Source organism: Melopsittacus undulatus, chromosome 16 (assembly GCF_012275295.1).
Source record: "Melopsittacus undulatus isolate bMelUnd1 chromosome 16, bMelUnd1.mat.Z, whole genome shotgun sequence".
NCBI classification, from domain to species: domain Eukaryota; kingdom Metazoa; phylum Chordata; class Aves; order Psittaciformes; family Psittaculidae; genus Melopsittacus; species Melopsittacus undulatus.
The window spans coordinates 1,605,580-1,633,543 of NC_047542.1; the positions used below are offsets into that span (position 1 = coordinate 1,605,580).

At 54.1% G+C, this 27,964-nt stretch overlaps 1 protein-coding gene across 6 annotated transcripts in view; it reads left to right on the forward strand.

The window, feature by feature from the left end:
* Positions 1 to 17,524, forward strand: part of NFASC (neurofascin) — an 80,674-nt gene extending 63,150 nt beyond the window's left edge. For 5 of the 6 annotated variants that reach the window (XM_034069973.1, XM_034069975.1, XM_034069974.1 and 2 more), the window contains 3 exons: positions 6,466 to 6,597; positions 7,136 to 7,205; positions 12,422 to 17,524. In XM_034069973.1, the coding sequence (XP_033925864.1) occupies positions 6,466 to 6,597; positions 7,136 to 7,205; positions 12,422 to 12,653 (434 nt within the window). In that variant the 3' untranslated portion in view covers positions 12,654 to 17,524. Of the gene's footprint in view, positions 1 to 1,739; positions 1,896 to 6,465; positions 6,598 to 7,135; positions 7,206 to 12,421 lie in introns of all 6 variants that reach the window. The other variant, XM_034069977.1, reaches the window with a different exon arrangement.
* The last annotated feature ends 10,440 nt before the right edge of the window (positions 17,525 to 27,964 follow it).

The window sequence follows — 27,964 nt, forward strand, 5'->3', positions numbered from 1 at the left end:
GAGATCCTGCCAGCTCCCATGGTTGCACCCTTGATGGTGGTGTGGAATGATGCTCTGTGGCCATGCGGAGGATGGGAAAGGGAAAGGCAGGTCATGGTCTTGGCTGTTGAGAGGGCACCAGAGATAATCCTGGTGATCTACAAGTGATATCCCCTCCTTGCATTGACTGCCACAAGAGAGGGCTGTGTGGGGTCACACCTTAAAGAGCCTGAAAACACAAGTATGAAAGAAAACAATTCTTTAAACAAGTGACATCTATCTAAATTGGAGAGCTGTTTGCAATGGCTTTGAAAATGGGCTTCTTGAACCTGGAGTTGGCAGAATCCTCTATGATCCCAAACCTCCCGTCATATTGGATATCATTGTCTCTTAACGTTGTAAGGCTACATCCTTAGTGTGGAAACTCGAAGCTGGTACCTCTGCTTTTAGTACTTGCTTAGAAAGACGTTTACATGTTGTTGGTTGGTTGTTGGGGGGCGGTTTATAGATAGGCAGTTACAACTACTGCTTATCTCTGACTTTATTTCTCAGCCATTTCAGCCCTCACATTATTTAGTAGACCAGTCTTAAATCAGCATTTATGAACCAAGCAGGTGTAATCATTGAGAGCAAACCACTGCTGGCCATTTACAAGATCACTTAAAAGATGACCTTGATTTCTCCTTGAAAGGGTTTCTAACACACAGCCAGCTCCTGGCCTTGCTCTGCAGCCTGCAGGGCTTTGGTAGCAGCACAGTCTGGGTAACGCTCAGCCTTCCCAAATTCAGGATCCACATCAGCTTCCCAAGCCCTAAATGCCAAGTATCCAAGCTCCCAAAGCACCCACTGCCAGCGCTGCGTCTTCCCCGTCACTGGGAAGCACAAACAGGGGCAATGCCTTCCCAGAGCTGGGTCTGGGGTCAGGATGGGTTACAGCAGCAGCAGTGGATTAGGATACCCTTGTCAGGATCTGGATGAGAGGGAGGAAATCTGGGACATTCCAGCCCTTTCTAATGTCACTTGAAGCAGGCAGCACATCTTCTGCCCCAAAGCCTCCCTTCTCCTGCCCCACAGCCTGGGAGGTGCACACCTCCAGAGCCACAGACCAAAGCCCCACTTTCATCTCACTTAGAATTCAGTGGATTAATGCTCAGCATTAAACTCATCAGCAAATGATTCCCGACACAGTGCAAAGAACAGCTCATCCCTGGATAGAGCCTGGGAGCAACCACCCCATGAGCTGAAGGGCTCAGCTCCTCTCGCCCCCAAAAGCAACAGTCCCACAGCATAGCTAGCCCAGTCTCTAGCTCATGCAAAGCCTCCTTAAACTACCAGCAAAACCAGTGCCCAGGTCCCACCCTCAAAAGCACAAGAACTGGCTCCTTTACTGAGTCCTGCAGCATCTCCATCCAGCTGAGCAGGACCAGGCAAAGGCCATATTTTGAGATAGATTCCCAGCTATCCAGACCTGAGGCTGGGCAGATAAAGGCTTAAAAGTAGTGAGAGACCTGGATAGCTACCAGTCTATCTTCCCAGTACGGCAAGCAGGGATGCAGCAAAACCCACTCCATATTCCTACCTCACTGAGTTCCTTCTCTCAGTGAGTAATGATCACAGAGCTGTTAACAGCTCCTTGCCCACCCAGCTGGGTTATTGCTGCTCAGTGGCCAGGGACAGTGTAACCGTTGCCTGCAGTGTCAACACGGGAATCTCTCCGCGCCTCCTGCGGCTGGGTTTGATGTGCGGTTTCTGTTTCTCAGGTAACAACACAGAGAAATCTATCCCTGTTAAAGCTCAGACCCCTTCCTCTGTGCAGCTGGCGAATCTGACGCCGGGAATGATGTACAAGCTGTGGGTGTTCCCCATATGGTCTAGCCCCAGCGAACACTCGTACATAACTTTTACCACCAGCTCAGGTGAGACGGGCTTCAGCGCTTCCGAGGCATGTCACATCCATCACCACCAACGTCATTCGCGTGGTGGCGGGAGGTGGTTTGACCATGACTGCATGGAACAGCCCTCATCCAACCCCTGGTGGCCCCCTCTCCATCTCTGCCCTTACAAAAGAGCCACCCCAGCATCACCAGGAGGCTGCTCTGTGATGCACGGAGGTGGAGAGCCCCCAGAGGGGATGGGTTCCCTTTGAAGGAGGGGGGAGAACTCCTGTTGCCAGTGGCTCTGCTTGAAGCCCTGCCACTGTGCCTGCACTTCCACACACGCGTTGCTACTCATGATGATGGTGGTGCTTTGACCCTGGAGAACGTGCACGTGGCTGGCCCCAGGTTATGGCAGAGGGATAAGCAGGGAGATCCTGGTGATGGGGCAGAGGCAAGGGGCAGGACCGGGAGGGAGAACAGGGTGTTTGCAGACCGCCTCAGTCCTAGTCATGTATAACGTGGGTTTCCCATCCTCCAGGTACCTTTCCTCTGGCAACTTCACATTTAATTGCACAAGCAATTTCCAGGTTTAGCACCTGAGTGATTTTTACAGCTTTCTAGTGATGGGCTTCACACCCTGCCCACCGAATGCCCGAGAAACCCCCTTACTGCCTTCCACAGGTTCTATATTGAGCTTTATGCACTTATAAACCTTCACCATTCACACTTGATGGGTTTCAGTAAATCAAAACTTCCCCTGTGTTCACCTGAGGCTTTGCTGTAGGAATCTGTGCACGACGTCCTCTCGAAGCTGAGGAACCAAGCGGCAGGCGCCACTGAGCAGCCCACACTGAGAGAGGCGGCAGAGGGAGGCTGTGATTTTCAAAGACCTGCAATTATCTTGCTCATGTCCAGCCGTGTAATGGAAAGCTCAAGCACTGATTAAGTCTCTCTGCTAAGAAGTGCGAAAGGGAAACGCAATGCACAGCAAGGGAGTGCTGGAGGGGCAGCAGCTCCCCCTGCATTCCCTATGCATATCTTATTTGGTGTCCAAAACTTTGGCAAGCCATAGCACTGCTGATTAATTCCCTGATGTGCTAAGATGATGCAGGGACAGATGGCAACTGCTGTTGTTTCTGCATGGCTAATGCTGCCCAGCACTGAGAAACAACCTGCAAGTGCTGACCTTGGCTCTGTCCTGCCCCTGAGGTCTAATGTGACCATTCCAACCACAGACACTAAGAGCTGATTTGCAGCTCAGTCTCTCTCCAAAACAGCTCCAGGGTTGCATCTCCAATTTGGTTTCTTGCTTCTGGACCCTCCCCTGCCTCAAATTGCCACCAGCTCCAGAGCCCCCATTCATACCATGCAATGTGTGTTCCTGGATGAGTATTTCCCAACCCGGACCCGCCTTTTGTCTTTTCTCCCCTGCTTCTCACCCACTTTGGGATGTGGAAGGCAGAAGGCAGAACCCCTGCACAACAGACAGCAAGGGCAGGGAAGCATTAGACAGAGAGGGGGGAAGCAATATCCTTGGCTGATGGATGCTGGCAGTCTTGGCATATCTATTTTCTGTAATTGAGGGGTTCCTACAGATATTATCATTGAGACTAAAGGATGTGGCCACTTTCATCCCTGTGATAGAGGCAGACGGGTGACCTGAGCCCTATCACCGTGGGATGCAGAGCTGTCCCCATCCCTGCATGCATAAACGCTGCAGATCCATTTTGCTGCTGGCTGGATCCTGCTGACACAAGCGTGTGGTCCCTGCTGACAACCATAAACCATCAGGAATGCTTCTGACAAAACAACAGCAGCGTCCGGGGTTTGTGCGTTTGGGTTTCATGTTCTGCAAAGAGATTTGCCAAGTGCTCCTTCGGGCAGGTGAGAAACGCTGCCCTAGGACCCTGCTTCTGATGGAGAGCTCAGTAACCAGAGCTCTTTCCAGCAGTAAAGGACACATCAGAACTGCAACCACAGAATTCGACCATTTCATCCCAGCCTGGTTTGGGTTGGAAGGGACCTTAAAGCTCCTCCAGCTCCAACCCCTGCCACGGGCAGGGACCCCTTCCACTGGAGCAGCTGCTCCAAGCCCCCATCCAGCCTGGCCTCGAACACTTCAAGGAAGAACTTCTTCCTATTATCTAAGCTGAATCTCCCCTCTTGTCAGTTTAAAGCCTTTCCCCCTTGTCCTGTCCCTACAGCCCCTTGTAAAAACACAGCTTAATACAAAGAGATCTGTATTTAAAGAAGAAACAAAACTGCCCAGCGTGTACAGACACGGGGAAGAGGATTGTGTGAGACTTCACACACTTAATGGTCTGCTTGACAAAGAAAGGCAAAAATACTGCTGCTCTCTGTTGGTGGAACACTCAGTTTTGCTATTGGCACACACACAGTGACTGTTAGGTACCATGTCTTCTGCCACAAGATTCTAGTTCATTATAAATGAAGCCACTGCAGTTGCATTTCCAGTCAATCCCTGTTGGATCACACAGCTGCTTTCCACTATTTCCCCTTGATGCTGGCCTTGTGCGAAAGCAAATCAAAACACCCTCTCTGACAGCCACAGATTTAATCTCCCCTTTCTCAGCGCTGCAATGACAGTCACTCGTTTACTCTAAGTACACGATTGCTGGCACTATCAGCTTGTCGTCATGTGTTGCTTTTCTGGGAAGGATGGCAGTTATCCCCCTGCCTTGGTGCTAGGCAGTGCCATGATCCTACTGCAGGATCCCCTCGGTACCCAAAATCCTCCCTCCCCGTAAAACCCAAGCTGCATGGTGGCACAAACTCACTTCTCTGGCATCTCATACTCTGAGGACCCCCTTATTCCTCCTTAGCGGGGGTTTCTGTAGGAACCCCATCCCACCAGGAGCACCAATACAATTGTTTTCCATTTCAAAGCTTCCCAGTAAAGCTTTCCTTCCCCTTCCCTCCCCAAGCACTCTGCTAATTGAATCCAGTTCTCAGCTCTGCTGCTCTAATCTCATTGTCTGCATTACCAGTGCATCTTTGAGGACCTTGTAGCTCAGGTTGTACCAAAGGTAAATATTAAATGTGGCAGCATTAGAAGGAAGGGAAGCAGGAGGGAGCCAAGGCAATGGGAAGCAGCTCCTTCCACAGTGCTTCCCCAGGAGCTCCGTGCTGCTCACAGTGTTCAGGATCTGAGATCATTTCTTTAGCAAAGAGAACTCTTTCTGGTCATTCTCCGCTTCCATCTGATTTTCCTTCTCCCAGTTTGGCTGCAATTACCTGCTTAGATTTCATCCTAAGGAAAGCACCTCTTCTCTTGGATTCAATTTGCACGGAATAAGCAAGTGCTTAGAGCCCCGAGATGGTGTGGGTTAGGAACTGAACCAATTCCACCCAGTTTCAAAGCTGTTCTCTCTTACAAGAACCTTTCATTCAGAATATGTTAAAGGAGGGCTCTCTTTTATGTTTGCTTTGGAAGCAGCATCCTGGGTTTTGTCACACGGGCACCAAAGAGGATGTTCACTGCATCAGTCTGGCCCGTTTCAGGCAAAACCCTGCTAAACCCCAGCTCAGTCCCACCCAGCTCTGCTCTCCTGTGCTCCTGCCAGGAATACCCATCCCTGTTTGCACTGCAGCCTGGTTAAAGTGAGCCCCCCTGCTGCGCTGAAGGTTATTTTCTCCTCTGCTCTGTCTTGCTGAATAAGAAGTGCATGTCAATGAGAGCCAGAACATGGCAGCTTGCTGCTATTTATAGGACACAGATTTGTCTGCGTGACCGTGTATGGGAGCTGCAATCAAGAAGTCAGAGTACGTGAGGGAGGACACGGGTGTTAGGAGCCACAGTGGTGGTTGGGGCACAGGACACCTCCTTGCTTGGTATGAACCATAGTAGTGTTCAATAGCCTCGTAAGGGTGCTGGGAGCAGTGCTATAGGGCTTGCCCAAGGAGAGCAGACCTCTCAGTGTGAGCAGAACACCTCTCGTTACCCAGGACCCAGCTGTCACTCCTCAATGAGCTGTTCCCACAGTGTCCCAACTCGTCCTTTGGCCAAGTCTTGGTGGGCTTCCCCAATCCCCTCTTTTATCCCCCCCGGAGACCACCCGAAGGCAGCAGGACCCCAATGGGGTGGCAGCAGAGCCACTGCCCATCATCCCCGTGACCACTGCATGGGCAAGAATTCCAGTTATTCCCAGCCCTCCGGACCCAGGGTGCTCCTCAGCCCCACTGGACACCAGGGCATGGATCTGCTCAGCACATCTGTTTTAGACCTTGGTACTTCCAGGGCAGTTTTCAGACACAGCAAATGAAAAATCAGACCTGTTACCCAGCTTCTTTTGCCATTATTTGCAATGTCCCTTTCTCTCTGGTCTGTGCTAGGTTTTACTTTACGTTGTGACCCTTTGCTCTTTGTAGCTCCTGCTAAAACGTTGAGTTGACTTAATGCCACAAAAGGAAACAAAGAGCCAGATCCCTGTGCCACAGCCTCAGATAACCTGGTCAATACACACAGAGACACACCAATGCAGTGCTACAGATCATGTCTAAACCAGTGGACTGTGTCTGACAATCCCCTCTGTGCTTCTGGCCTGTCCCTTACAGGTTTGGTTATTTTCCCTTTCCATTTTCCTCCCAGCTTACACCAAGAACCACGTGGACATCGCCACGCAGGGCTGGTTCATCGGGCTGATGTGCGCCATCGCTCTCCTGGTCCTCATCCTGCTGATCGTCTGCTTCATTAAAAGGAGCAGAGGTGGGAAATACCCAGGTAACAGCCTTGCATGCAATCCTTTGTGCTCATGGTTTAAACATGTCCAGGCTTCTGGGGGCTAATCAAACTGGCTTGCTCTCGGATGGATGCTTGTGATTACAAGGGCTTTGCTTTCTCTGTAGTGGGAACTCTTATTAGTGGGAAGCATTTCAGTTCATTAAGGCTCTGGTGAGGGCTCAGTGCTGCGGAGCTGGATCCTCCTGCGATGCTCAGCTCAGCCTCTAACCCTGCAAATTCTCTTGTCCTCATCTAGAAAAGGACCTTTTCAGACCAAAATCTCATTAAAGTTTCGCAAAGCAAAGATAAGGCTTAAGGGAATTCACATCCTCACTCGATGTCTGAGCCCTGGGGCCACTACACAGCAGCACCCCTTGCAAGCCCTTCCTGGCACTGGGGTTCTACCAGGCAATGAAAAGCTGTACCTCAGCCTTCAGGTTTCTCACAGCCTCAACACCAGCTGCTGTTACAGTCCCATAAAGCTTTAACCTCCTGCACAGCTTTTTAATGTGAACATTGCTGATGTGCTTCTTTCCAGTACGAGACAATAAAGATGAGCATCTCAATCCTGAAGACAAGAATGTAGAAGACGGGTCCTTCGACTACAGGTATGCTCCCATTGGCATGTGTCCCCATGGCTCCCCATCAGCCCCACTCCGAGCCATCACAGCCCTCACCTCCTCCTGCCTCCTCCCCTCTGCAAGCCCTCTACCAAAGGCAACATCTCCTTGCCTATAACCCTGGAAGAGGAACCAGGCTGTGAGGATGCTGTGAGGGTCTCCTCCTTTCCCTACCGCAGCCTGGAAGGACCAGTCCAGGCAGGGAGCTGGGGCTCTGGCAGCAGGTACCTGGAGCACAGCTCAGTGTCACTGCTAACACACACAAAACACACAAACTCTGCAGCAGCCTGGGGATATTCCAGGTCTATCACCCTGTAGCTCAGCCTCTCTCCTAACCATAAGAGCATATCCAGAGATAAAAGCTACACTTGGATCAGCAGATGAGCCCTAACAGCATTCAGAGCCTGCATCCCAGTCAATGCTTTCCTATCAGGTCCCCAGGCAAACCCCAGCCCTGCAAGAGTCTGCTAAAACCACTTCAGTTTCACCCCAAGCAGCAGCAGTGCCCATCTCTGCTCCAGGAAAAGTCCCAGGATACATCAGGAAGGGACAAGGCTCTCCCAGTCCTGCTCCTGTGCAATGCAGCACTCACAGCCCCACTGCTGGGGGTGGCTGCCCCAAGGAGCAGGTAATGTGTCAGGTCTCACTGGCACATTACATAGAAGAAGGGGTGTACTGCTTACACCCAGCTTGCCCTTTGAGCCATGAACTGGGCTTTGCTTTCCTTTAGAGAATTAAAATGTCCCTTTCCATGTGAGCTGGATGATCCAGAGCTCTTTCAGGCAGCAGGAATTTCTCTCCTGCCTTCAAAACAGGGGTTAATTAAAGCCTGTACCATTACTGATACCTCTAGCATTACAAATGGAAGTAGCAAAGATGGGAAGAGCTTATTTACAATTCAGGGAGGGCTGTAGCAAGACCCTTGTGTTCCACCGAAGGCTTTAGAGGAAGCAAAAGGTATGCATCTGCCTGCACACAGCACATAAATGGAGGTGGAAGAACTGCAGCCCTCTGAGCGACCACATTGATGTTCTTAGGAGCACAGTAACTCCATTGCAGTAGCAACATTTTTCCTCCAAAGGATGCTGTGAGCCCAAAGCCCCCCACACTTCTGCTGGCATGAGGCAGAGGACAAATGCACCACAGCAGGAACCAGAATAGGTTCATAGAATCCCAGCCTGGTTTCTGTTGGAAGAGACCTTAAAGCTCTTCCAGCTCCAACCCCTGCCACGGGCAGGGACCCCTTCCACTGGAGCAGCTGCTCCAAGCCCCTGTGTCCAACCTGGCCTTGAGCACTGCCAGGGATGGGGCAGCCACAGCTGCTCTCGGCAGCCGAGTCCCCTTAATGCTCTGAGCCATGGCAGGGATGCTCTCAGTGCCCAGGTGTGTGGATGCCACATAACAAACCTGGGAGCTCTCCTCACGCAGGAGGTGCTCGCACCCAACCCTATGGGCTCAGCCCCATCCCCTGCACCTCACACAAGATCTCTGCAGTGGAGCTCCTGGCCGTACCCACTGATTTCAGAGACCTGCTGCTGCAGAGCCCACCGAGGTGGCTGCAGGCCAGACCTCCTCAATGCACCACTGCAAGGCAGTCGCATCGTGGGGACCACTTGCCTAGCATAGAATTAAAACCAAGCTCTTGGCGTGGCTGCCAGCATTGAGACAGTCCCCAGTGCTGCATTTACTGCCCAGGCACCATCCAAGGGCATTGCCTTCCAGGCAGTGGGAAGGAACAGGGTAAATCCCCCATCCCAGCACACAGCAGCTTCTGCTTGGCTGAAGCTCAAACTTCCATTGACAGCCTCATTCCCAAAGTTTGCAAGCTGAAGGCAGAGGTCAGTAGAAGGGCACAAGAAAGCTTCAAGATGCTCCTGCATTTCCAATCACACCATCCCATAGATGTCAAGCAAGAACAACCAAAACCAATCCCCAGCCACCCATGAGCTTTGCCCCATCCTTCTCAGGAGCAGCAGGCTTCATGGGAAAAGTAATGGGAGGCAGAAAGGAAGGTGAATCTGAAGGACTGAGATGAAACCCTGTTGGCTGATTAAGATTCAACCTGATTGTGACGTTAGGCTCAAGGAGGGTAGCAATTAGTATTTCAAGCAAGGACAGGAATTGAGCTGACATGAATCCTTCATTGGTTTCCCTCCCCACCTCCACATAGCATGTCTGATACGCTCTCATCATATCTCACATCCTTAATGCCCCGTGCATGCAACTTTCAAATCTCTGCAGCCTATAATTAAGAGATACTGTCACATCTTCCTGTTCCACTAACAGAATAATGGTTTTCCTGAGCAGAGGCTAAGCTGAGAAGCTTGTTTGCAAAGCAGGAAACCATTATCCTTGGCCAATGTTCTGTGCCAGTGACTGTGCCTCATTATACCAAATGTTTAAGCTGCTCATGGGGGAGTCAGTTGGGCCAATGGGAAGGGAAACTTGAGTGGTTTTAGCTTCTGGGCTCCAGTTCAGATGCAGGATAACCCATGGCACAGGTTACATGGTGGAGGGAGTGCCAGCTTGTCCTGAGTGGACCATCTCAGCAGGCATCAAGACAGGAGGACATGGAGCCACCCAGGCAAGGAGAGGTCTGGTGAAGCAGCCAGGGGAGGTGGAGGTTGTCAATAGATAACACGAGACTCGTGCATGACGATAGCAAGGAAACCCAGCACAAGACTGGAGGGGAAACTGAGCAACCCCCTCACTTGGCCCTTGTCCCGCTGCACATCCTGGTCCCCAGCCACTTGCTAATGGACTTCAAGCACAAGCCCTTTGTGAAGAGCCCACCTGCACCACCCACTGCTGCTCTGCATGAGCTTTCCAGGGGAAGCCACTGAGGCTCAATTAAACCGGCTCCATTTGGTATAACGAGGCAATCAGCTCCATGAGGAATGCAGACGGTTTGGTTTGTAGCACTGCCCCTGTAAATGCAGACCTCATCATATCTCTCTCTGATCAGGCTCTTTCTGCTTCTCTCTGTTTTATTCCCATTCTTTCTTCTCCTTTTCACCTGGTCTATCCACATGGACCATGAAGGTCTCTTGAAAGGTAGGACCACGTGCTGCCAGAAGTCCGGCACATTTAGCTTTTTCTTTATATTCCTTCCTTCGAGCTATTTATTCCTTTAGAGCTGGAACTATTACCTCCCCCTCCCTATTCCCATGCACCTGCCTCCACCTAACACATTAAACAAGATCCCTCCAACTCCTGCTGGCATCGGAGGGTACCCCCATGTCCAGTGATGTGCCTCTTGCTTGGGATATGCTGGGCACCCCCAGCCACATGCTCGAGTAGCTCATCCCTCCTGGTGGAGCTGGACCTGGAGATGATGCCCTTGGTGCACTCACCCTGATGCGAGACACCCAGAAGCCAAAAGCCCTTAAATCCTAAACAATCTGCCCGCTCTTGGTCTCAGCCCTGGCTCAAGCCTCCCCACACTTCCTCAATGATTTATGCAGCTCAGGACAATGTTTCCCACATGATTTTCATCTGGGTGCTCTGGTTCTCTAACATACACATCAGCCACCCCCCTCCACCCCCCAGAAATCTTAATAGGGTTATAATGCATCAAGCTGCTGATGCCTATCTGCTTCACCCTCCTAATGCACTAACAGGACAAACACTAACAGAGAGAGGTAAAAACCAGGGGCATGTGCAAGAAAGGCACAAGCGAACCCCTCCTTAGGGAAAATCTGGCTCCAGATTCAGCTTTAACCAAAGCCCAAACCTTGGGAAAGGTTTGTAAATGAAGGAAGCTGGGTTTTGCCACTCTCTACTTGGCATTTATTAGGCTTTCTAACTGGCAGCCCTGCTTGCAGGCTGAATTCTCTTCCTCCTCACCCCCATAAAAGAAGCTGCTTTTCAAGCTAACAAGTTATGTTTTATTGTGATGCCAAGTTAACACAAGGCCTCAAATATTGGGTTTTGTGATATTGCTTTAATCCACAAAGTGCTGATAGAAGGAAATACAGGAGAAAGCTGCGTGTTGTACTGTGGGATACCAAATTCCTCCCCCACTGTACAGAGCTGATGCCATTAATTAAATGGCATGAGAGAGATTTAATGCCTTCCCCAGCTAAAGAGGGGTTTGCTCCCTGGCCCAAGCAAAGTGCTTCTCGTGCCTCTGTGGGAAGCAAACACCTTTGTGTGGGCACCGACTACCAACGGCTGCAATCAAAGCCCTGCACTCGCACTGGGTTTAAGGGAAATGAAGGAACAGTCGAGAGTCATGCTGGGGAGTCCAGAACTAAACCAACCCCGATAGAGAGTCAGGGATGGAGCGGGAGGACAGATACAAGGTACACATGTGATACCCTGAGGAATAACACACAATTTGCATGCTGGCCCCAGGATCAAAGATGAAGTAAGGACGAGTTGATATGAAAATTACCTTTTATATATAGCAACCCACTCTCATCCTCCACACAATGTTATCTGGATTGATGAGATACCAGCCTCTGCCCTCCAGAGAGAAAACAGCTTTGCCCTGTTTCTTTGGTAAAAGGGTTTATTTAAAGGGTTGGGGATTATTTCTGTGGGTCAGACTATTTATTTTACAGTGGCCTGGGTTAATCTTTTGAGTGAAAAAGAGAAAAGGAGAAAGAATTGAGCAAACAAGCTTTAGATGCTCAGAAATAAGCTTGGAAAGGTAAATTCCCATGAGTTTTGGAAGCTGCACAGAACTTGGCATCCTATACATGCCCCCTCCCAGTGCTTTGAGAGCTCTCCCCATTGCATGTAGCTATCTAAACAGCCAAGTGGGGGGGGGTTATGCAAGAAAACCTGGAAGCAGACCTCACTAAACCAGGTTCCACCAAGGGCAGCTAAAACACTAAGAGAAAGAAAATATAAGCACTGACAAGGGAAGGATATTTAGAACATGCATCCAGTTGGACTGATCTAAGCATTGTATCTAAGAGGAAAAACCCCACAACTGCTTTCTATAAACTAAGACCATGAAGGTTGGGCTTGCAGAAGCACCCACCACAGCACTCCTCCTACATGGAGGATGCCTCCCAGCCTTTATACACGGGTCAGACACACCATGACTCTGTCTGCACCCAGAGCATCCCGCATCTGGGGGCTCTGTTCCATGTATGCGCACACTGGATCTATCTTTTGAATATCCAGACCTTGGACGATGCTTCTTAGCCCTGTTCTCAACCCTTAATGGTGTCTGTCTGTCTTCTGCTACCCAGCGATGAAGACAACAAGCCCCTGCCCAACAGCCAGACCTCCCTGGACGGCACGATAAAGCAGCAGGAGAGTGACGATAGCTTGGTGGACTATGGAGAGGGGGGAGAAGGGCAATTTAATGAGGACGGCTCCTTTATTGGCCAGTACACGGTGAAGAAGGACAAAGAGGAGACCGAAGGCAACGAGAGCTCAGAAGCCACCTCCCCAGTCAATGCTATTTACTCGTTGGCATAGTGCAATGCACTGAACCCACAAAGAGCTGGAGGTGTTTGTAGTGGATGGGGGTTAAACAACAGCCGCCGCCACCTCCAACAGCAACGTGTGAATGAAGCAACCAACAATGATAAGAAAAAACACAAAAAAAATAGAAAACCAAGTTTAAACCCCAAGCAAAAGGCAGCCCAGGGGCTGCTCATGCCATCTTCTCCTTAGCAAACACGCAAACAGCAAGGACTCCTGGGGCACGGATGGGTTGTAGCTGTAGCTGGAAGCTGGGCTGAGCCACAGGGGCTGGAGGAGTGGGATGCTCGAGCTGCACCCCAGCTTCAGGGCTGGTCCCAGTACCCCGAGCCAGCCTGGTGAGGGACATGGGGTGGGCTCAGCTGCCCAGGGCCCCCCCCCCCCCCCAGGCCCCTTTGGTTCTTTCTGGGAGGGAGTTAACAATTGTTCTGTTTAATCCTTACAGGAAGGTTTCAGATACGAGGGGAGGGGGGAAGGGAACCAAAAGGTGACTTTGGGGACGGGAAAGGGGTGAGCAGCAGAAATGTGCGACAGGAGGAAAGCAGCAGCACCACGGCACTGTGTGACTGAGATGTCCATCCCCAAGGCAGCACCTTGCCCACGGCCTCTCCCAAGCTGTCAGCATCACCACCTCCTTCCCAACAGATCCAGCAGCACCTATGCAGGGAAGGGCAGGTTCCCACCACTTCCCTTGGCATCGTAACTCACATTGGTGCCAAGGCTCTGCCATCCATCCCCACTGCAAGGCCCACGGGGAGGACACTCAGCCCCCCGCAGGGCTCCAGAGCATCCTCAGAGACCAGAGGCTGCAGAAGAGCTTGTGGGATCTGTGGAAGGACATTCAGGTGCAGCTCACTCTCCGAGCCCTGGAGAACAGCATCGCTTGCCTGGGTAACTGTAGGCAAACCATTTGGGTTTAGTCTTTGCTTTGTAAGAATTGGGGAGAGGGGAACTTCCCCCAGACCATGCCTGCTTTCTTTTTAAAGGCAACTCCATGTATCTTATGTAGCAAAGAGGGAGTGGAAGCAGGACCAGTATTAACATAGGATGAGGGGACCAGAAATCACGTATTGAAAACCAGATGGAATCAAAGGTCAGGATGAGAAGCACCCAAGGGATTGGGTGGAGGATCCCCCGCAGTTCCCCATCAGCAGCTTGCACAGTTCAGGGATGTGCATCCTTTGGGAGCCAGGGAGGGAGGTAGGACCCGAGGTCCACATCTTCCCCAGGCACCAGGGATGAGCCAACTCTACAGTGTTTTCCACACAACCCCCTCCTCATCTCTGACAGTGGCCTTTCCCCCCCTCCATCAACTACCCTGACCGAGACCCTTCCAGGAGCGAGCACCGGAGCAGCCTCCCCTCCTCTGTCCTACTCACATCCCAAGAGAACTCGCCATGTCCGGTAACGTGCGGCTCGGGTAGGAGCGCTCCTCCTCATGCCTTACACAGCTTCGGACTTCCCGTGAGGTTTAATGAACTGATCCTCTTCCCCCACCCGCTTACGCGCCCCTAACGCTGGGCTCCGAGCCGCAGGAGCAGGATGGGTGCCTGGGCAGCTCCCAGCGGAGAGCGCACGGATCCTTGCGGAAGGCAGTTGGTGACAGACCGTGCTGAGTGGCCAATGCCATGTGTGTTTTCCCACTTCCTGCACTTTTGAAAACCAAAGGTACCTTCGCTGAGAGAGAGCAGATTCCTGCATGGAGCGACAGGCGGATGGATTTTGCTTTCATTCTGTTTCCAAGGAGGGTGTTTTTCTTCGGCAGAATGGATTACACGCAATAGGATTAATGCAATTCCTCTTTTAGCTTTCAAGCTGGTTTGCTCTGAAGACATACTGCTAACAAGAATACTACTAATAGGGATTGTTGAGATGGGACCTTGCCACATTCTTTAAGCTGCTAATGGCACAACTATCCTGCCCTTCAGGGAAGAGCCCAGACCCAGTCAGCACCACTGCTGGACCACATAGAGCAAACAGGAGAGGGCTGGATGCAAGCCCAACAGCAAAGGAGCTACACCATAGGAGCATGGAGGGGCTAGGCTGGTGTTAACAGGCAGACCCCATCCTAGATCCAGGGGTGCTCCTGCTACCCCAGGGCACTACACAGGAGCCCATCTGCAGGGTCCTCCATCTGTGTCACCTTACAGAGCAGGAGCCACGCGTCTCGCTGCTACCATCAGTGTAAACCCATTCATGAGACAAGCCAATTTCTACCGCTGCCACTCACCACTGGTCTGGTTTAAGGAGGCATCTCCCAGCCCATTCCCAGGACATGCAGCAGCTGTATTCCGTTTTTAAGGAAACACACCAGGCCAGACTTAACACAGCCCCTGCTCATGGGGGCAACCACTTCCCAAGCCTTCGGCTGTGCTTACAAGGTTGAGTTGGTGTAAAACCCTCCCCAAGCACCAGTGGAAAGAAGGAGAGAAAGAAACAACAACCTCTGCTGTGGAACAGCCTCCACTGCTGGAGCTGGGCACCTCCATCACACCCGGCACATCAGAGCCTCGCTGCTTTGTGGACCAACCGCTAACGGGGACCACGAGACCCTTGGCTACCACGCAACACCTCCAAACCTCAAGGAACTGGTCAGGCATTCCTGGAAGCAGGACAGTCTGTGTCATGTATCTGTATTACGTGCCATTTATATTAAAGCCTGTGTTTCTGTCCTGTCATTAACCACCATTTTCCTAAGCAAACCTCTCTTGGAAATGAAGTGTTTCACCCTTTGCAGTGCTTGTCCCGGAAGGGAAGGAGCTGACCTCAGCCCAGCCAGTCCTGCCCTTGCCCTCAAAGGCCTCATAAACCAGTGATAGGGTGCTATAACCATGGTAAGTAACCAGAACAGGAAGGAGATGCCTGCAGAGGACCTGGAGAACCTCAATGTAAGTTACGTGTAGCCTCATACCTTCAGCTGGTGTCAAAATGACTCAGAAACCAGAAGGTGCAGGAAAAGGTTCAACATTTCTTTGAAGCTTCCCCCACAGTTCTGGAGCCAAAGGGAATTCCAAGTTCAAAACTCATCCTCAGCTTCTCGTGTTTTACTCCCTTTATTAAAGATGCAGTAGATGTTTGCACATGCAGTTACTGCATCACAGGAGCAAAGCGCTTGGCTGGCTCCAACCACCAAAACCACTGCAGGGTGACCCCACACCACCCCCAACATGCATTCACCCCACAGGGGCATCACAGCCACGCTTCTGAGGGAGCCTCCATTGAGCACTAGGGGAGAGGGATGGAGACCCTGCACGAGGAGCACCTCTGTCTGGGTGTGCTCCATGCCAGTGACTGTGTCTGCCTGTCCCTGCTGTCACCCATAAGAGCTGCTTTGCTTCCTCATCCGCAGCTGCCCCTCTCCAGCAGGTACAGGTTGGTCACCTCCACTGCTGCCTATAGCCTAACCTCCGTGATGCTCAGGAGGGATCTGTACCAGCTCCAAGGGCTGGAGCCCTCCTAAGGGCTCAGTCTTCATCCCAGAGCTGACCATCCCTCTCTGGGATCCACACAGCCTCACCTTCACCTTTTGCAGAAGATACATCTCCATAAAGGGTTTAAATGGGGCACCAACAGTTAACAAACACAGAGACAGGCTCGAAATCAGCCCGGGGAGAGCAGAGTCAGGGTCCAGCTCCCAGTGTGCAAATTTGAGCCTTTTTCTAAACTGGTCTGAGCCAAAAACTCCTCTGGAGACAAGATCCAGACTGTGCCGACTGCATCCGAGCGCAGGGACGCAGCCTGCACCTCCCCAGCACAGCACCTTTGCCTGCTCAGAGCCCTGAGTGTGCTGTGAACCACAGGAGCACACGTGTGGGACACAAGAGGACACTTCTGTGGCCCTGAGGCTGCTCCGATTCTCCCTGAAGTGATGCTGCATCCATCCGGTTGTGATGTCCTGACAACACCTCCCTGCAGCGCTTCCTTCTCGCAATGACAGACCCCAAGTCCCTGCATTACAGTCACTTGTGTGTGGTGCTGGGGGAGCAGGATGGGTGCACAGCACCAGCCATCACTGGAGCCCCTTGCTGTGCCTTACCTTGGCATGAAGCACTGCTCCATCCATGCCACCGGCTGTCCTGGCGGGTCCCAGCACCTGTCCTCAGTGCGCAGGTCCCAGAGCTGCGGGTCCAACCTGCACCCCATCGTACCAGGCTTGATGTGTGCCAGCAGCACCCGTTTCAGTTCAGCAATAAGCAAACCTTGTGGAACATAAAGAGGAGACCACGTTTTAGTTCTTGCACTAAGACCTGTTCTATTAACAAGAATAACGAAGCTTCTCTGGTCCTAACAACCCAACGCATCAGTAGCTCCCCATGCCCAGCAGCGCCTGTCTCTCCATGTCCTTCACGAGTGGGCATTGGGCTTTGGTCGTCAAACCCAGTCTAAACCCCTCATCAAACCCAGAGCAAAGTCCTTCCTTTGTAGTCCAGAGTTCTCAGTGTTCATTCCTCCTGCTCTCATCGGAAGGGAAGCTTTGGGCTGTTTCATTCCTCTTTAATTTGTAAATATCTCACGCTCCATCCATCCTCCCTGTGAAACCTCCAGGTTGTTCTCAACTATTCTATGTATTTATTTGCCTTTTCTGTTTTGAAAGCAAAAAAAAAAAAACCCACCACCTCTGCGTTAACCCACTTGTTCCAATGGGAAACGTACAGCTGCGGCTGTAAAACTAACAGTTTACAGCAAGAGGATTTATGGACTATGGAAGAAAAGGTGTTGAATCTAAGGACTTCTAAACTGACTGCATGAGACGAATGAAGGCCAAAATACTCAGACAGCGTTTTTCGAATCACTGTAACCAAGAACAGACTGGAGTTTTTGTATAGAGAACACTAAACATGAAATAAAACATTGGTCAAAACTCAGCCCAAGCCTCCCTCTCACCTCTGTCAGCTCACATCGGGGGCAGCAGCCCCAGGACCAGCCCGCAGAGCAGCGCTGCCTGCTCTCCTCCTCGCTGACCATCCCTGGGGTCCCCATGGCCCATAGGAGCAGCCGGGTCTAACCCAGCTCCCCCCCACGCATCCCCGCAGCAGTGAGTGATGCCTCCATGGGGCCAATCCTGCACCCCCCAGCCCCTTCCTGCCCCTGAGGCTCCGAAGTGCTCTTAGAGGCTCCCTGGTGCAAAGCCTTGCCGAGAATGGGTTGAAGGAAGGGGGAACCGGCAGAGTCTATCTGGCTAATGAAGATGTAATTGCTGCAGCCCTCGCTAAGAGGATGAGAGCATTAATGCTGCCTCCTCCAGCGCTGCAGCCCGGGCTCCATCCACCCCCTTCCCACTGCTTCCTTCAACAGCAGAGAGCAAAAAGAGCGCCTTTTGCCCCTTGTAGGAGCCCAGGGCACCGGAGGCATCAGCTGCCCTCTGCCCCTGCCCTAAGGAAGGATGAAGAAGAAATTAACTTGACCCTGGATACAGGAATTCAAGCTACCTGGAGCCCAGGGGCCCCTCCAGTACAAAGGCACCATTTCCCAGCACCCATAGCACAAGGTCTCAGCCTCACGAAGGGCTGCGCAGGCAGCTCTTTCCACCATTCCCATAGGACATAGTATTTTTATCATCCAGCAGCAGGCAACAATGGACCCATCCTCATCCTTGCAATCGATATGGGGGAGACACATGCATTAGCACTCCTCTTTTTTATGGCACAGTAATGACACCCATATCTCCCCTGACCTCTGCCCACCTGGGGGGTGGGGGGGCAGCAGCACTGGATCAATGCAGACAGACTCATCCCATTACCCTTCCTCCTCCTCTGAGGCAGCTCCAGCCTCTTGCCCATTACTGCACTAAGAGACACCCGAGGGAGCCCTTCCAGAGCTGCTGCCCCCCCCCAGCTGCCATCGCTGTGGTCTCAATCTGTGCCTGCACCAGGAGGAGCACCCAAGAGGCCACCGATGCCCTTGTCCCCTGCAGAGAGACCCTCAGAGAGCTGCTGACAGCAGAGACAGAGGGGGCAGAGGGCAGGGCCCCCTCCCTCTGCTGGGATCATCACTTCTCCGTTAGTCCTGTAGCTGGGGTCAGGCTCCAGCCCTGCTCTTCCTGCCCAGCAGAAGTGCCTGCTACCCCAGGTGAGGTCTGTGGGAAGGGTTATGGCCGATTTCTCCCAGTCTCAGCCCAAATCAGCAGCAGGAAGCAGAGAACAGAGCAAGCTGAGCAAGGGGAAGGGAGATGGGACCAGCTCTGCTCCATCACAGGCATCCTCCTGCCTGCACCCGTTTGCTGGAGGAGTCTGGATCGCTGGAGTTCTGCCAGTCAATAGAGATCCTAATGCTTTAATTACTCCTCTGTAATTGCAGGCCATTAACCTGTGGACAGCCCCAGCACCCATTGATCTCCTTACATCATTAACAGGTCTGGGCTGGAGCTGAGAGGGATGGAGAGTGCAGTGTGGTGCCTGGAATGCTCCCAGATCTGCTTCCCACCTTGCTGCAGCCTGGCAGCAACCTCCCCACCAACAAAGCCCCACACTGTGGGGACCCTTTGCACCTTGGCTCCCTAAGCAGCCATGGGATCGGCAGAACCTCCTTACCGCAAAGCTCAGAACCTACAGGGTATCCTGAGCATCACCCCCCTAGCACTCAGAAAACAGCAAAGGTGTTGGTTGATGAGAAGACCTCACTGAGCCAACAGCCTAGAAACCAACCATGTCCTGCAGTGAGTAGCAGGTACAGCCTGGACAAGAGAAGGTTCCTGAAGGGGAGACCTGAGAGCAGCTCCAGTGCCTAAAGGGGCTGCAGGAAACCTGGAGAGGGGCTTGGGACAAGGGCCTGTAGGGACAGGCCAAGGGGAATGGCTTGAACCTGCCCGAGGGGAGACTGAGCTGAGCTCTTAGGCAAAAGCTGTTCCCTGTGAGGGTGCTGAGGCGCTGGCACAGGGTGCCCAGAGAAGCTGTGGCTGCCCCATCCCTGGCAGTGCTCAAGGCCAGGTTGGACACAGGGGCTTGGAGCAGCTGCTCCAGTGCAAGGGGTCCCTGCCCGTGGCAGGGGTTGGAGCTGAAGGAGCTTTAAGCTCCCTTCAACCTAAATCATTCCATGATCTTATGGCTACAGATATTCACTGGGAAGGACTCTGGGTGCAGCCTCACAGGGGCCACTGTGACTGTTTGCAGAGCTCTACCAGCACGGGTTACGCGGGGCACAGACACGGATGTATTTAGGCACAGGGGTGCATACATAAAACAACCCAGACACACACACACTGCACGGGGGTTGCTCCTGCCGCGACACCTCCATCTGGGGCTAATCCCTTTCCTGCTTCCCCCACTACTGCCACAGGCTCAGACCCCCCCAGGGCTACACCTGCTCCAGCCCCAGGGACGCAGGGAGCCGGCGGCGATGGGCACGGACAGGGGGGAGCAGCAGGCAGGGGGCTGAGGAGCAGCATCAATTACACACGATGCTGCCTGCGACCGGTCCCCGGCTTGTGGCAAGTGAGGTAACGGCAGAGGAGAAGGAGCCCCCTCCCCAGGGACCAGCGCGGGGGTTGGCAGCGAGCGAGGGAGCGCGCACGCAAGGAGGGAGGAGAGGGAGGAGCACATCCTAATGCAGAGATGCTGCAGTGGCTCCGGGCGCACACATCCTCGCTCGGGCAGCCCCAGCCCAGCACTGCCTCCGAGCGCCGGCTCCGCCGCACGCACCGCCCCGCTCAAGGTAAGCGCCGCTCTCCTTGCTCCATCCACCGGGGCTCCGGTTTGGAGGCACCGGTCCCCATCCACCGGCTCCGCTCCGGCCCCGCTCGCCTCCGGCAGCGCTGGGGAGGCAGGAGCAGGGGGGGGCTTTGGGCTTTTGCCGTGGAGATGGCTTCGCGATGCAGGCTCTGCCTGCGCTGGGGTGGGGATGGGAGGAAGGGGGGGCCGCGCTGTGTCACTTGTGGCAGCAGAAACGTCTCTTGTGGAATAAGTCTGGGATATGGGTGTTATTTATCACTGCCAGGCTTTTCCTGGTGCTTTCTGGCTGGAAGCACTTGGAGAGCCTGCTCTGGGGGGTGTTGGGCATCTCGAATGTGGCGCCTTGAGGGGGGGGCTCATAGAGCTTTTAATGCACAAAACTACTTCGGCATCTCCAGCATCGGGGCAGGGAGCAGAACCCAGAGCAGCCCCAGAGCTTCCTCTGCGGGAGGAAGACCCTGGTATCCCGAGTCCCCCTCCCTCCGCACCCCACTGCGAGGGCTGATCCCGGGTCAGGGGTGGGAGATGCGGCTGCTCCGGGCTCACGGGGCTGCTTCTGTGCCTGAGGCTGGTTGGGGCTTGCAGGGAGGCTCTGGGGCTCAGTGCAAAGCCACAGACAAGCACTCGCCCACCCCAGGCCTGAGCGCTGGGATGGGCGGCAGCGGGAGGCGGGGGCTCCGCTCTGCCCGGGATTGGTGCAGTCCCACATCCTGAAACTTCCCGAGCTCCCTCATCCCTCTGTACCTCACCCACACTGAGCCCGGGCCCCCAGGAGCTCAGCAGGATCCTCCTGGCTGGAGTGGGGAGCACTCAAGGGGCTGGTGCTCTGAGGAGACACCAGTTGCTTTGAGGGTGGGAAGCAGCGGCCTCAGATCCCAGAGCCCAAGGCTTCTGCTTCACCCCAAGAGCAGCTCCTGCTCCTCCCAGGCCATCTCCAAGGGTACAAACCCCAGGCACAGGCTCTTGCACAACACTTAGGAGCAGGTTTGCATCCACAGATGAACCTCTCCAGGCTGTTCGGTCCCGAGCACAGTCCCCAGTTTGGCAGCACCACCCCAAGAGCCCCTGCGCTGGGAAAGCAGCAGGTCCCAAACTTCCTAGAGACAACTGCACTTCCCATAGGGAGATCAGGACTATCTGAAACTAAAGAGAGCAGAAAGCAAGAGGGTCCCATCCTGCCCAGCTGCTCAGTGGAGCACTGCGAGACAAAGGGATGCTCACGCTCCTCTCCATCACCTGCTCAGTTACTCTCAACCAGAGCAGCCACAACTCCTGTCAATCAAACCCTCGGCAGGGAACTTAATGGCCTGTGTCATTTGCTCTGCATTTACCATCACCAGAGCCTAAAAGGCAGAAACCCCACGGTGCCATTAGGGAGGGGTTTCCCCACCCACACAGACCCAGACCTCAAGTGCATTAAAGCCCAGCCTGGATGCTCAGACACCTGCATGCTTTGTGTGTGTCCAAAGCCCAAGTAATCCATGGAAAGCCATGGACCCCTGAGGGGCTGACACCTCCCAGGTTCCTTTAGCACCCCCAAAGGACTCCTGCAGCACTCTGTGTGTGCAATGACCATGCCACCACTCTCGTCTTTTGAGATTGCTTCCCTGGATGGTGCTGGGCATGAAGGAATCTCACACAGTGACTTAGAAAGAGTCACATCCCAATGGAGCATCCCAACAGCTCCGAAACTGGCAAACCCCAGGCTCGGCAGCCTAAAGCATTGCTCTCCTGCTCAGAATAGGTTTAACTCCATCTCACAGGAGCTGGCTTAACACAGCACTGCCTGTAGTTATCCTATAGCCAGAGGCACATCTCCCTCCTTCCTGCATCAATCCCACGCATCAGCCCTGCTTTCCAGGGATGAGGAACCAAAGATGCCCAGGAAGGTCTGGGGATGGGCTGATGGCAACCCTGTAAGCCCCGGGCTCTGCAGTAACGGGACCACATCGCTGCACACATCCCCTCGCACCAGGGCAGTTTGCAGTGTGGCCACATGAATCTGCCACACAGGAAACCCCAGCATTGAGCAGGGGCTTTCAGAGATGCAGAAAGAAGCCAGAGAGGTGCCCCTGAGTGGTTTAAGAATCAAAACCACAGAGATGGAAGGGAAGAAACATTGAAACCCACTGTGATAGGGATGCATCAGGCTCCTTCTAGACACTTTCTGTCTGTCTGTCCCCCACATTACATGGCTCTTGGTGCTTGTGGAGCTGTGGAGAGGGAAATCAAATGTGCTCAAACTACACAAAAGCTCTTCCCTTGAGCCCAAAATGATTTCTTAGCTACAAGCCTCACTCTTGGTCCCATTGCCCCACTGCCATTGGAGCATCCAGGACCTTAGTGGAGGGAGGTGCAACCCGGCAACAAGGGAGATGTCCCAAGGGAGCACTGAGGTATTCCCACCCACAGCCAGTTGTGGAGCACTGAGCCCAGCCCCAACAGGATTCCATGTGTTAGTTATTGTCCAGCACCCAGGGCTATCAGTCCTGCTCCAGGGAGCCATAAAGCAAGGAGCCTACAACAGGAGGAAGGAAGAGGATCTGGTTTGTGCTGATTTTTGCTTGGCACTCTCTGGAGCCTGAATACTAACCCCACCTGAACCAAGACAGGAGAGAAGTTTGGACCCAGGGATGATGCCTTCCACGTAGCACAATAAATACACCATGATTGAGGGGATATCCTACCCTGCTCCTAAGGGGGAGAGCATCCCCTCAGCATCTCACACCCAGAGGTGCAGTGGGGCCAAGGCAAGAACTGAGGAGCTCGGTGGGGCTGGGGCCGTGCATGGACCCAGCAAGACAAACTGGGCAGCCAGCACCAATGATGGGCAGGGAGATGTTAGGGCTTCCCCATAGACCATGTTCCCCAAGCTCTGCACTTGGTTTCCTAGGAGGATGGAGCTCGGCTCCATCACAGGTAGGGAGCTATTTATACCAGTGCCACATGAAAGAGGTTCTGCTGCTGACACCACAGCAGCACTAATAGCAAAAAGTGGGTGGGTTTGGGAGGCTGACAGTGCTGAGGATGTCCCGGGGTTCAGTGCATGCTCAGTGCATGGAGCTGAGCTGCAAGAGCAAAGGAAAACCTGCAATGGGAAGACTGAGTTGGGAGCTTTATTCTGGGGACCACAATAGCAGCGTGTACAGCCAGGCCCTGACTCACTTCCCATCCCTCCTGCCTGTCCCAGCATCCCCTCCCGTGCAGCTCCAGGGCAATAACCCACATTCCCAGGCAGGTTGGAGAGAGCCGCAGGGAGTGTCTGTAAGAAGGCCCAGTGTTTGGAACTGTAGCATCCCTAACCGGGCCGTTAACATGGATTCCAGGCACATATAGAATCATACCCCCCCATCAATCACCTCTCAAACCCCCCAGTGCTGAACTGGAGCCACTTGTGGCCTTGTTTTCAAAGGCTTTAAGCATCCTTCCAGCTGCTATCGACTGAAACAAGTCTTAAGGGAGAGCTTAGGAGCTGCATGCTGGCGGCCCTGCTCCAGCCCCGTGTGCGTGCCCAGCAGCCAAGCAGCTCAGAGAGCAAAGCTTCCTCCATCCCCTCTGCCCCAGGGCCACAGCCCATGGGGAGCTCTCCTGGCTGCTCCTGTTGGTCTCCTTTGCTCTCCAGTATCCTGTGCTGGTCCCCGTGGTGCTCCAGAGGGCTGGAGCCAGGCTGGGCAGCCTGGAGAAGGGGAGAGCTGAGAGCAGCTCCAGTGCCTGGAGGGGCTGCAGGGAACCTGGAGAGGGGCTTGGGACAAGGCCAAGGGGAATGGCTTTAACCTGCCCAAGGGGAGACTGAGCTGAGCTCTGGGGCAGAAGTTCAAATATGGATCCTCATCGAGGCAGCTCCTCACAACTGAGTCAATCAGTGCCTGACAGACACAGCAGTGCAGCCAAGGGGCTGGGCTCAGAGCACAGAGCAAGGGGTGCCCAAAGCCTCTCCTCCCGCAGCACACGAGGGGTTGGGGACATCAAGCGTGCTCCCCGTGCCCTGTTACATGGATGTGGAGACCCAGACCTGCCCCGGGTACAACCCGGTTTGCACTCACTGAAACCCCACAGTATCCCCGGGCTCACGAGCAGGGCTGCGGCCCCAAACCCACTCAACAGGAAGCACCAGGACCAGCCCCAGCTCACTTCTGCAGCACAAGCAAAGCAGCTTCACAGTGTACTGCCCCCACACTGGCATCTTGCTGCCTTCCTCCCTAAAGCACAGCGTATCCCAGGCACCAGCTCCAGAGACAGGCAGGATGCGAGGGAAGGGACAGGGACACAAAGGCCTCCAGCGCCCACCAAGCTTGCAGCAGATCACACAGGGACAGGGGTCCCTCAGAGCACCCCTCCCAGCCATCCCAACAGAAACCCCTGCTCCATCACCTCCGTACAGGGTCCTGCCACACCACAGCTCCCACCCTCCTCCTCTGGATGCTCAGACACCCCCACATCAAACATGACCCCCCCCCCCCCCCCTTTGCTCCCCCTTTACTTCTCTACAGCACAGGCTCTGGTCTCTGCACTGGGCTGGGAGGGCAGCACCCACCCCTGCCTGCAATTATACTAATGAGGGCTGATTGTGATTGCCCACAGCTGGGGCAGGGGCCAGGGCAGAGGCAGCAGCACTGGGGCTCAGCATCAGCCCTGATGGGGCCTGGGGGTGGTTCCATGCCAGGGCTCAGACCCTCTGCCCCAGCCCATGTCCCCTGCCCCGAAGCCGGGTGCTGAACATCGCAGCCCTGGCCCCGCTCCTCCCCTGCCTGCTGCCTGCCTGGCCAAGGTGCAGGAGCAGCAGTGAGGACAGAGACTGGAACTGCTTCAACCCTCCCTGCCAGGGCTGGAGGTGCCCATGCCCTCCCGCAGGCAGGACTCGTGGTGCTGTGGGTGCTGTGGGTGCACAGCGCATCCCTGAGGGGATGCCTCAGCCCATTGGGCAGGAACAAATGGATCCAGACAGATCCAGCTCCAGTCCCGGCTGTGAGCACCATCTGCCCTGAGCATCCTGCTCCAGCATCCCCGAGCATACAGCTCTGCTCCTCCCCTCTCTGTCATGGAATCATGGAATGGTTTGGGTTGGAAGGGACCTTCAAACTCATCCAGTTCAAACCCTCTAAGGTCCCATCTCAATCTCCTTTCTTTCAGTTTAAAGCCATTCATTTTGTGTGTCCTATGGGACACAGCCCTGCTGCAGCTGGGACAGGGACCAAAGCCAGCAAGTGGGGCCCACAGCACGCCTCTACATCAGGTCCTGGTGCCACCAACACACCTGAACCCAAAAAGGCTCAGAAAGGGCTCAGTGCAGGGCTCCTATCTAAATCAGCCTCCCCTGAGCACAGGCAGCTTTACAGGAGGACAGATACAATAGAACCATGTGCCAGGCACTGAGACTGTTCTGGAGCAGGACAGAATGTACCTCAGCTTGAAAGGGTTTTGCAAGGCAGAACAGCAGCCATCAGAAGCGCATCTTTTCCAGCCTCAGCAATGATCCTCACCAGACACTCAGAGCACTCCTGCACCCCCACCCTCAGCATCCTTCCCTGAGGAATGCTGCAGCATTACATGAACACTCATCACCGAACCACAGGAGATCGGGTTACACTCGTTAGTCCTGGGGACACGGTGACATTTGCTCTGTTCTGGCCATGTCACCTCTTGGTAAAACCCATCTCCTACCAAAAGCCGTTTCTGGCCCTGCATGCCCGGGGTCCTGCTGGAGTCACCTCCTCCAAAGGATGCTCCTCCGCACCCATACCTGGAGCTGCGGGTGCTGGACCAGGCAGCATCCCCTCTCCCAGAGGCTCAGAATCTCTCTGTCGCTCTTTAATTCTGCTTCCATGATAATGGATCCCTCCAGGTCCAGGGGCTCCAGAGGAAAGGGCTAATGCAGGCGGTCTGGAGTGTGCCCATGGCCTCCCTTGCTACTGGAAGTATTAATGACAGCATCCATTAGCAGGGATGACAGATCCCCTTTCAGTACAACAGAAGGCTCCTGAGTGACTGTCAAAATAGCCCATGCAGAGGGGAAGGAACAAGTTCCCATGGGCCCTCTTCTAATTAAGGGGGAGAGTGGGTCTAAATATGAGCTGCAAAGCACAGAACCACACTATGGAGAAGCTGAGGGTTGGGTGCAGGATCCAGGGCTCAGGGTCATGGCTTGAAGGTGCCCACAGGGTCCCAGCACATCCCAGGTGTCACCTCCCAGTGTCAGGGCCTGGAGCACAATTTGATCGTGGCACTTAGGTGCTAAGGCAATCAGGACCACACCAAAGAGGATCCGAGAGGATTAGTTCATCCACTCTCCAATTGCAAACTAACGCAGTGTCAGCACCTGTAGGAATCACTGTTCCTCTCCCCTGTGTTCACTGGACCTGGAGCTCTCCTTGGCTATCACATTCCCAAGGCTTTTACAGAGGAGTTCAAGCTGGGCTGAGGTTGCCCAGAGAGGCACAAAGAGCAGAAGCAGCAAAGCTGCAGCCGGGCAGTGCCTTCATGGGCACAGGGTGAGCACTCAGCGCCAGAGCAGGGGCTGGCGATGCTGGAGCAAGACTTTGAGCTGCCACTGGGTGCAGGAACAGCCTCGGTGCTCTCTGCCCTTCCCAGCGCCGGGCACGGGATGGAGAATCCAAACTGCAGAGACTTGAGGAGTGACCTCCTGCCTGAGTGCAGGGTGAGCCCACAGCCCAGCGCTGCCTGCAAACAGAGCAGGCTAAAGCTGGTCCTTGTCCCAAAGTGCTTGCGAGGGGAGCACAAGACACACGAGAGGGGAGCAGGCAGAGGGGGAACAATGAGGCAGTGTTTGCTGCAAGGCCGTGGGTTCCGGACACCATCTGGGGTATGATCCAAGTGATTTCATGTGACTGAGTCACTTCAGGGCTGCGGGAGCGAGCTGATGGAGCCGCGTCCGTGTCAGCACAGCTCTCATCCGCAGGGACACTGCGGCACCTCAACTCAGCCCCCTTGGTGGCAGTGAAGCACCAGCCCCATTTAGGGGGGCTCAGATATGGGTTTAACCAGGGCAGGAGCAGCTGAGGGCAGGCAGGATGCTCTAAGGCCCCTTCATCCCAAAGCAGTCTGGGATTCTCCGAACATCTTCCCTTTTGGCTGTGGTCACAAGGAGCCCGCGGGGCTTTCCCACCCGTCCAGGGCTCCCTGGCAGCAGGATGTGAAACAAACACGGGGCTATCACTGTTTGCTCAGGTGCATTTCAAGGGCTGCCATTAATGAGCAGGACACTGGGGGGGGGGGGGGGGGGGGGGGGTGTTAAGCAGCCGTGTGCAGGGGGCTGCATCCCACAGGATAAGGAGTTAATCCCTGCTTGGGGGGGCAGATGGGCAGGGAGAGGAGTGGAAGCGGCACCAGCTGGAGCCCGGCTCTTGACAGCGGGGGGCTGTGTGCTGGGAACGTGGGGCTCTGGCTTCATCTCCCCAGCAAAAACAAAGCGAGGGGGGAAACCCGATCCCGACATCCTGACGGGGCCCGAGCATCGTGTGCGGGATGTGGCCCCGGGCTGGGATCAGCCAGGAGAGCGCCGGGACCAGCTCCGTGGCTTTTGTTCTTGGAAGGCAGAGGGTTGGGAATCGCTGCTCCACCGAACGTGCCCAGGGCACCAGGAGGTGCTCGGCGCTCCTTTCATCAGCTTTCCACAGGCAC